The sequence below is a fragment of the Poeciliopsis prolifica genome, unplaced genomic scaffold (assembly GCF_027474105.1).
Source record: "Poeciliopsis prolifica strain line A6 unplaced genomic scaffold, Auburn_PproV2 SCAFFOLD024, whole genome shotgun sequence".
Taxonomy (NCBI): domain Eukaryota; kingdom Metazoa; phylum Chordata; class Actinopteri; order Cyprinodontiformes; family Poeciliidae; genus Poeciliopsis; species Poeciliopsis prolifica.
In genome coordinates, this window is record NW_026562399.1 from 5197805 (window position 1) to 5207500 (window position 9696).

A 9696-nucleotide genomic window follows, 5' to 3' on the forward strand; every position below is an offset into this window, starting at 1 on the left:
ACCTGCGCCAAAATGACCGGAAACAAACTGAACCCAAACATTTTATTACAAAAGAAGAAGAAAGGCAGCAGAAACAGGAAGTAAACACTGCTGCAGCAGGCCAGAAAACCTTCAGCCTGCTGCAGCTCTGAAAACCTTCAGCCTGCTGCAGCTCTGTCCCAATCAAGACTCCAGCCGGCTCTGACCCGGTCAGCGTCCGTCCACAAACGACGTCTGTCACTTGGCCGAGGCGTTGCCGTGCTGCGGCGGCTGCTGCGGCGCCTGCTGCTGCTCTGCCAGTGCCTGCTGCAGCCGCGTGCGTTTCCTGGAATAATGCTGCCAGTGCAGCAGCTGCTGCTCATCGATGAACTTGGCACACTGAGCGTTGACCAGCTCCTTCCTGAAGTGTTCGTACTGCAGCAGCTCCAGCATGTGGAGGCAGTGGGGGTACCTGCAGGGAGAGGGGGCAGTGAACACCTGGATCATCCACTGAGAGGTAGAGAAGAAGAAAAACTACAGAAACTAGAAGAACTACACCAACTAAGTGAGGAACTGGAAGAATCACTAAATAAAGAACACAAATAGAACAATACTTAGATGTTGGCAATCTAGATGTAGAATATCTAGAGAAAGAAGAATTAAGTAAAGTAGGACTAGAGGAGTAAGACTTGTGTGAGTCCATCAGAGTCCATAAACCCCATCAGGGATGGACCAGGTTCAGGTTTAGGTTCTACCCTCTCAACCAAACCAGGTCGTCCAGAACCCCTCTGGATGATTCCTTCGCTAGAATCCGGATCAGGCCTAATTCTGGTTCTCTGGAACCAACATTTAAACCCACAATCTGAACCGTTTCAGTAGAACTGCTGATTGAATTGGATTTAAAACCTGAACAGGTCTGAAGAACCTTCCAAGAGTTCTGACCCGGTTTGGATCGGCGGTCATGGTTCCACTGTGGAGCCGGTGCTGATGAATCAACTGGACCCAGGTCAGAGGTTCTGGAGCGGGGCTTACTTGAGGAACTTGGCGTATTCGGGTTCCTTCCAGTATAGGAGATACTTGAGGTAGTTGATGAAGGGTCGGTCTCTCAGGAACCCTCTCTGGGCCAGAACTACAACACAAACACAAGAACCAGGTCAGCCGCAGACGGACGGGTTCTACAGCAGAACCGGCTCCACAAACCCCCATGCTATTTGTGTTATGTATCTCCAGTTAGTTTTGAACAGAATCTACCTGGTTCTGAGTCAGAAAGGATCCAACACTAACTAAAAGTTACTACAGGTCAGTCTGGTGAAACCCAAACGGTTCTGATTGAGATTCTGCAGGACCTGCAGGATCATATAAAAACTTTTTGATTCTCTTCCAGATGAACCAGTCTGGGTTTGGTTCATCTTCTGCTCAGACTAAACCAGTACTTCAGTTAAACTGGTGAAATGTTCCTTTATTGCTCCACTGGTGACTGAAACCGGGTCACTTACAGTTCAGGTAGTTCGGGTTGGCCAGACACTGGACGAACTCCAGTTCGGACTGGAACCGGTTCTTAGCCTGATCGTCTGGAGGACAGAACAAAACAGAACCTGACTCAGCAGCGAGCAGCATCGACAAATTGACCCGTTTTAAAGTTGAAAATGATCTATTTAACCGTCAGCTCCTGCTCTCTCCACCAGACTCCGTTTTAATAAACATCCTTTTAAGGGTGATTTCTTTTTATTCGACATAAAACTCTTCTAGCTAACTAAAAACACTGGATAATAAAACTTTACAGGATTCCTTAACCACCGGCGCAGCATATTTCACCCTTTCATTGTTTTTAAAATGATGAAATCATCTAAACAATTAGCTTAGCCTGCTGTCACAACGGAAGACAACAACAAAAGTGTCCACTAACCAGTTTCCATGGCAACACGGATTCCCTGAACAGATTACGGAAATAAAAAATGTAATCTGACCAAAAAGCTGGTAAATAGAGTCTTTAAAACGCAGAGAGTTGATCTTTGTTGGGGTTAGCTGTCCGCCATCAAACATTCATCGATATAACCGTCGTGTCTCCACGACTTTTTATTTCAGTTTACGGCTTGTGTTGTTCAGTGTCTGGACACCAGAGGGAGACATTTAACAGCCACAGAGGGCTGACTGAACTGGGTTGAGAAATGGAAAGCAAGTAAGGATTGAAGGAAAACCTCCTGTTACGTTGCGGGTCAAATTGACCCGTTTTAAAGTTTAAGCATTTTTTAAAAATAGTTGGAAGTATTTTATTTTCATGAAACTTTTTCCATTTATCTTAATAGGTGCTCTCCACATATAAATTGAAAATTTATTAGTTTTACACTAATCTACTTATTACACAGATAATAAGTAGACCCGACAATAAAGTTGAAGGGTAAAAAAGATTTTAAAAAATGTCCAATTCTATAAGTTTCCTTGCAGCTCTGAACCATATTTCACCCCACACATGCACAAACACCCCACCATACACATACATGCACATGTGCACACACATACACAAGCCCACTTTCTCACTATTCTCTTTACTTCACTTGGAAACTGCGAGAAAGCAGGTGTTCATACAACGTTTGACAAACTCCACACACACTGAGTGGAAACTCAAAAGTTTTTAATCAGCAGGTCAATTTGACCCAGACCAGTATACGTGTCTCAAGTTCAATTATAAAGATCACCCACTGAAAAATCCTTTTAAGCTTTTCATCCTTGAAAAGCTTAAAATCAACTTGTGGAAGTATAAGAATTATAGAAAACAACATGTCTAACCAGCTATTTTTATGCCAAACTGAAATAGGTGTCATCTCATTGCAATGCCAATGATACATGCTCTAGATGTATGTATGTTAGAAGGCATTCGGTCTTTACCAACGGTGAGCAGAGATTAAAAGGTGCATGATTTTTAATATTCTTTAACTAGATTATTACAAAACACTGTCTGTGGACGTTCTGAATGCTGTTTGGATGAAACAACACCACAAACCCAGTGAATTTTGTCACGTTTATTTACAGATTAACTTTTTTTACATATAAAACTTTTGGGATCATGACGATAGAAAACTCTGCAAATTACATACAGTATGTACATAATAAAGTATCTATAAATATTTAGATTTGCTAACACAGAGAAACATTTGAATCCAATTAAACCTCTTCGTTACACCACTGCTTCTGCAGTGGTGAAACCTGCACCAACACTCACCAAGAAGTTGGTGGGAAACATGATGCTTTTGTGGGGCTTTTAGGAAATCTGTCAGGAAATGAGAAAGGTTTGTGATGTAATGAAGGAGGAACTCGTGTCCTGTTAGCACAGATTGGCTGGAAGTAGTTGTGGAGAAGCTAGTATCAGCCTTAGATAGGCAAACAACTAGCATGCAAAGACTTGTTACCTCTTTCTTACACTTTTATAGACTTTATTGAGAAAACTGTTGGCATATAATATCCAACCTATTGAATGCTAATGCTAGGCTATGCTAATGGAGAGCGAAGTAAGAAATCAATCCAGATGGTGACCAATCCCTCCAAAGCTAAAACTAGTGAGTAGCTTCCTTCTTATTTGCCAGTGCTGGTTGCTCAGTTGCTGGATCTGGTTGCTCAGTTGCTGGATCTGGTAGCTCAGTTGCTGGATCTGGTTGCTCAGTTGCTGGATCTGGTTGCTCAGTTGCTGGATCTGGTAGCTCGGAGCCAGTGTGTCGTTATTCAGTAGTTGGATTCAGAATGGATGCAGCCTCCAGCGATAGGGAAGCATCCCCCTGCACAGTATTCTGAGGCCATAACATTGACAAACATTGGACGAGGAAAAAGTCCTGAATTCTCTCTGAAACCGTGAAGATGAAGTAAAGCTGGGAGCGGTTTTCGGAGAACTCTGCGTCCGGAGGCTCAGGACTGGAGGATCCCGGCTGGCAGGAGGTTGTGGGTTCTACACCGGGGAAGTGATGTTGGCCCACAAGGGGAAAGAGTCCAGGGAAAACAGGACGCGCCCCCAGCTGTTGATGGCCAGAGTGATGCAGCCGATCCCGATGATGTTCATCACCACGCCGGTTTTAGCCTGTGGGGGGCGCCGTGCAGCACAACAGCAGGTTAGTATTGTGGCTCTTCCTTTCCTCTCACGGCCACGGGCAGCACTCACCATGTCAGACACTTTGAGGAAACCGGAGGAGAAGACGATGGCGTTGGGGGGCGTGGCCACGGGCAGCATGAAGGCGAAGGAGGCGCTGAGAGTGCAGGGTATCATGACGTAGAGCGGGTTCAGCCTGATGGACTGGGACTGGACCAGAACACAAAAACAAAACCTGCTTTTACTCTGCGCCGACCACAAGCAGCTGTCGGCATCCCGCAACTGTTACCATGGAGGCAAGGATGGGCAGGAAGAGCGTTGCCGTGGCGACATTGCTGGCGCACTCCGTGAAGGTGGCGATGAGGAGGCAGAGGATGATGGCGATGGCCCACGGTGGGATGGAGTGCAGCGGCGTCATCTGAGCGCCGAGCCAGCGGGAAAGACCGGACACCTGTAAACATGGAAACCGACATGATTCCTCCCAGGAGCCTCGCTGTTCTGGAAAGTGATTGGCCTGCAACATGATGAGGTCATGACCGAGGAATTTAAACTGCGACGTGTCTCTGCCTGCTCACTGAATTTTCTCTGGAATGTAACTCCAGACCTTTTGTGGGAAAGTTCACCTCGCTGCCTTTAGCCAGAGCGAAGCCGCCCCCCAGCAGGAGGACGATGTTCCAGGGCATCTTGTCATGGGTCACCTGCCAGGTGAGCAGCGGAGAGGTGGGGCCCCGAGACAGCCGGCTCCCTGATTGGAGGAGAAACAGCTCTGACTACATGTGAATCCCAGGAAGTGTGTGTGCTGAGCGAGGTTTACCGGAGTCGGAGTCCCGCCAGAAGCAGAGGTAGCGCGGCGGCTCAGAGGGAAGGACGAACAACAAGATGGCGACGAACAACGAGACGGTGGCATCGGTGACGAACCTGCGGAGACGCACAGAACCGGACTGAACTCACAGAACCCTACAGAACCAGACGGAACCAGGCAAACACACACAGCTTGCAGTCAATTTGCTGCAGGTTTTGACACACACAGAACCCAGCAGAACCCAGCAGAACCCAGCAGAATTGGGCTTTTGTCAACGTGGGAAATGTCTCTGATCTCCTGATCAGCTGCAGTCTGGACTTTATGGACCCGGTATGAATGGCCCAACTGTTTGCACACACTCAGCGACCCGGTCCATACTGGGACATGTACACACTGTCTCTACGTGGCAGTGTCTCTCTATTTGACCTCTGACCTCTGGAGGGCTTCCAGTCTTGAATAAAAGGTCTCAGTTGAGCTCATTAACATGACCGGGATCCGGAGCCGTCCTGGTTCTGGTCCTGGTTCTTTACCAGGTATAAAACACTAGATGTCATTGTTGGTGAGGTGGGAACAATATTAGCAGAACCTCAGGATCCAGAACTTGTAAAATATATCAGCCATCACTACATAGTTCTCATGTGACGTCACACTTCAAGGAACGTTGTGGCTGCCATGTTGGTAGGCATCCATAACTAGCTGTCATGGCAGTAGCTGTGGAGTTGCTATGAAAACAATGAACAACCACAAGCTCCGAACTAACTCTTGCCTTCTTCCTATCATATTTATGAACAATGTAAGTAATTACAGCTATTAGTCAAAGACAGTTTTTGACATCTACGCTCTGCACTGCACTCTCCTGCCAAGATGGCGGTTCAGTGGCGCGGATCACTTCCGGATTCTGACTTGTGTGACTTCTGTATCACTGCACTAATAAAAATGGTCTTTTGGCATGTGAATATTTTTCACACTGATGTTGTGATGATGATACAGTCATGAGAAATGGAAACTGGATCAAGGGTTGTTCAGATCCAGATTCTTTCCAGATTCAGATTTTCCTGTGATCTAATGTTTGACCTTTAACCCCAGAATCACTGAGCAGTTGGAATGAACTTGAAGTTATTGTGGTTCCGCAGCAGGTTGGGGTGAAGGCCAGACATCTGGACTCACGGCTAGAGCATTACCTGGGTAGCGATCTGAGCTCTGAACATCTGAACCAATCAGGCGACTCCTTGTCATGCAGGTCCCTGCTGCTGTTTCCTCAGCTGAAGGTCACAGCAGGTCCTGCAGAGGAAAAATCTGACCCGTTTGTTTGTACGACCTGCAGCTGAACGGTTCTGATCCAACAGACCCTGCTGGGTCCCGCCGCTGGGCATCAGCTCCGACTTATAGGAATTTTCCCAAAATCTTCCAGTTCTGCTCAGAGTTGCTCAACAAAGCTTCCCACCAGTTAGACCAGTGCCATGCTGGCCCCTGAGCGCCGTCACACAATCCGTGCAGTTAAATGGGACAAAGGGTGGAAAGGGTCCCAGGTGTGAGGACTTTTGTTCTACATCAAACAGTGAGATTTAAAGACTTCACACTGCCGGGAGTTGAGTACGTGGCAGTTTTCTGAGTTTTGGAGTTTAGACCTTGGGCCTGTCTGGGTTTAGCACTTCCTGTCCTCTGTAATGTTATTCTTCTCCAAAGCTTCTTTCAGATGTTCTTTTTATCAGGGTCTCTGCTGTGTCCTCTGATATTGTTGGACGTTTTGGACAGTTCGTGGACTTTGTCCTCTGACAGTTTGTTTGCATCATGTCATCACATTTGACCCTGACCTGAGGAAACACTCTGAGCTTTACAGCTGTAGGATGTTCTCCTCTCATCGGCCTTCATTTTCTGGTATTAGGCCTTTTTGCTTCTGATATTTGGGTCTGGCAGCTGAAACTAGAACAACTTGTTTTTAAATTCAACAGTCCAACTCCAGTGTCTCCTGGTTGTCTGTAAGGAGCGTCCTGGTGGTCCGCCCTTTCACTGAGGAATATTTATCTTACAGTGAAGCTCAGTTTAATATTACATGTCAGACTTTGTGTCCTACCGAAGTGCATAAAGTTGGCCTTTGAGCTGCAGTCAGCCGAGCAGCTAAGCCAGTGCAGAGTCATGGGTCAAAGTTGGTGTTTGAAACCGCAGACACGTTTCCAGTGCTTGTTCTGCACCTCTGGTTCCTGTTTGTTCAGGACGCTTTTGGCCTGAGGCGCGATCTGTGTGGATTCATTCATTCCTCTGACCTTTATTCATGTTTTACACTTCATGGACCCTAGAGAACACTAGTGGGCACTAGTGAAGCCCAGTGAACAACGACTTGTAGAGCTTTGCCTCAGTGGACTGGAGACTAGGATGTGTGAAGAAGACCTTAAGGAGACGGTTTACTAATCAGCTACAGGATCATGCTGGGCTTGGTTCTGTCTGCAGGCCTCATGCATCTAGAACTTCACGTTGCTGTAGAAATGAGCCATTCATTTCCACTTTGAACAGGATCCAGATTGAAAGATCTGGATTTCAACCCAGGACCAGTTTGAATCAAAATGCTAAATCTCGCTACTGCTCCAGTATAAACCACAACTACTCACTCTGCTTTGGCGTTGAAGGCGTGGGTGGCCCAGCCGTCCATGAAGCGAGGGTCCCTTGTGAACCACAACATCACCATGAGGACGAAGAGTGCCAGGACGCTGATCTCACCGTAACTCATGGGTCCCAGCCGCCTGTACTCCTCCTTGAGTGCGTCGTACGCGGCCTTCTCCTTGTGGGACTGGCCCGAGCCGCAGCCCCAGGTCTTCTTCAGGCTGCAGAGGAAACAACAGAAGGAGTTCAGGGGTCTGCGGGCAAGACGAGCCGTCTGTCTCTGTTTTGGAGGAGCGACTAACTTCCAGCCGACGAAGAGGAACTGCAACCAGAACCAGGCGAGCGTCAGCATCAACAACATGGTGGGGAAGGCAAACACGAACCATGATGCAAAGTTGATCACATCGCCGTTCTGAGGAAACAGTCTGCACAGAAGACAGAAATGAGACAATCGTTTGCTGGGAAGTTGAAACCGCCTTAATCTGGAGATCCCAGTGGAGTCCGTTCACTGAAAGAACTTTGACAGATCCTCCATCAGTGGCTTTTGGGTCAGCTGGTTCTGCGTCAGCTTATTAAAGCTACTGAATGACTAGGAATGGAAAACTGGAGCTATTTGTGTATCTAACTAGCAGCTGGTCAATGGAGCAGCAACACCGGGACTAAAACCTCTGGTTCTGGTCAGATCTGAGGTTGGGTTTAGTGTCGGTTCTTACTGGCTCATCTGTCCGATCAGAACCAGGTTAGGCCCGGTTCCCGTCAGGGTGGCGATGCCTCCGATGCTGGCAGCGTAGCACACGGAAAGAAGAAGACCTTTGCTCATTCTCTTCTTCTCCTCATCTTCATCACTCAGCTCCTCCAGCTCCAGCTGAGGTGTAGCCTGGTTGGTCTCCACCGTCAGAACCACTGAGCACAAAGAGTCCGACATTAGGGACGTTTCTCGTGGCTCCTTGTTTGACCTGTTACAGTAACATGATCACCACAAGAATCAGCTCCTTTATGTGTAAGTCCTTTGATATAGGAAGTATTCACTGGTTGGTCTATTACAAAGGCTTCAAAACTGCCAGAAGTCACAACCTTCAGCTCTGGATAAACTTTCATTGATGCCAGATTACTTTCTCCATTCAACTCATCTTCTTGTGAGAATGTAAGGAGACTTTGTTTAAAACCTTATTGTTGGGATTCAATCTGTCTTTAGTGGTGATATTTAAAAATGGGACAATAGTTGCTACTCAAGGGTGTGATGTTTTCAGGATAATGGCATGAAGATGATGAACGTCTCTCACACAGCAGATAGTCATGGAGTGCCACAGGGCTCTGTATCTGTCTATCCATACGCTGATGGTTCTCTGTTTTATTTATCGTTAAATCCTGATGAATCCAGTCAGTTAGGAGGAATACTTTTAATTTTCTCCTTTTAATCAGTCAAAGAAAAATTTGTTACTTTCTGGCAGAAGCATTTATTATCCAGCTGCAGGAAATTAATCTGACCTTAAGCATTAATGTGATCACTTTGACCAGTTCAGTAATGATCTGGTTCAGTCTTTGTTAAAAGATGAAATGACTTGATTTGAAATTAACTTGTTTATTGAGAACCTTTCACTGCAGTAGCTGGTAAAAGGGAACCATCCTGGTCCTGGTGCCCATGCACTCATAACTGTTCAAACTCACCTGGACTGCTGCTGTCTGACGGAGGCTTGTCCTGGGGTGTTGGTTTGATAACGTCCTGATTGGCTGTCGGATGCCCAGATATCACCTCCTGCTTAGGTGTCTTGGTGTCTTCTGGGCTGATGGCGTCCTCTGATTGACTATGATTAGTTGACAGGTTGAGATCTAGAAATGAATTGGTCACATCAGTTGAACTATGAACTGACTTGAGGATCCAGGACAGATTGGCAGAATCAGCCGGATGGACTGTGTCGTACCTTTGTTTGGGATGTTTGGGTCGGCCATTTCCTCGATGCTGATGGTCTTCTGCTGACACTCCTGCTGCACAGACACAGTCCTGCTCTGGATCTTCACCATCTCCACAGCAACGCCAACCTTTTTTCTATTGCCAAGGAGCTGATCGAGGACGGCCTGTACGATGGGGACCATCATGGCGGTGGTGGCTGTGTTGCTGATCCACATCGACAGGAAGGCCGTCACCCCCATGAACCCCAGCATCAATCTGTAGAAATGGAGGAAAATGGGTTTTACCCATACAGAAACATTAATTGCTAACGTTGCTATTGTTAATATTTAACAAGTGACCTTTGACCTAAAA

The 9696-nt window shown here is 46.8% G+C and overlaps 2 protein-coding genes across 2 annotated transcripts in view; both read right to left on the reverse strand.

The window, feature by feature from the left end:
• Positions 1–28: 28 nt before the first annotated feature.
• med31 (mediator complex subunit 31) lies at positions 29–2045 on the reverse strand. The gene is made up of 4 exons (XM_055046860.1): positions 1865–2045; positions 1455–1529; positions 991–1087; positions 29–430 (listed from the first exon to the last, which is right to left on the reverse strand). Exons 1-4 carry the CDS (start codon positions 1872–1874, stop codon positions 217–219), a joined length of 396 nt encoding a protein of 131 aa, XP_054902835.1. The 5' UTR covers positions 1875–2045; the 3' UTR covers positions 29–216.
• Positions 2046–2963: 918 nt separating this feature from the next.
• The window catches only part of slc13a5a (solute carrier family 13 member 5a), a 10327-nt gene continuing 3594 nt past the window's right edge, over positions 2964–9696 (reverse strand). The window contains exons 4-13 of the mRNA XM_055046507.1: positions 9356–9600; positions 9102–9263; positions 8147–8336; positions 7736–7858; positions 7442–7654; positions 4848–4951; positions 4657–4778; positions 4323–4484; positions 4106–4243; positions 2964–4024 (exon numbers count right to left, since the gene is read on the reverse strand). Coding sequence (XP_054902482.1) covers positions 3896–4024; positions 4106–4243; positions 4323–4484; positions 4657–4778; positions 4848–4951; positions 7442–7654; positions 7736–7858; positions 8147–8336; positions 9102–9263; positions 9356–9600 — 1588 coding nt within the window. The 3' untranslated portion in view covers positions 2964–3895. The remainder of the gene's footprint in view (positions 4025–4105; positions 4244–4322; positions 4485–4656; positions 4779–4847; positions 4952–7441; positions 7655–7735; positions 7859–8146; positions 8337–9101; positions 9264–9355; positions 9601–9696) is intronic.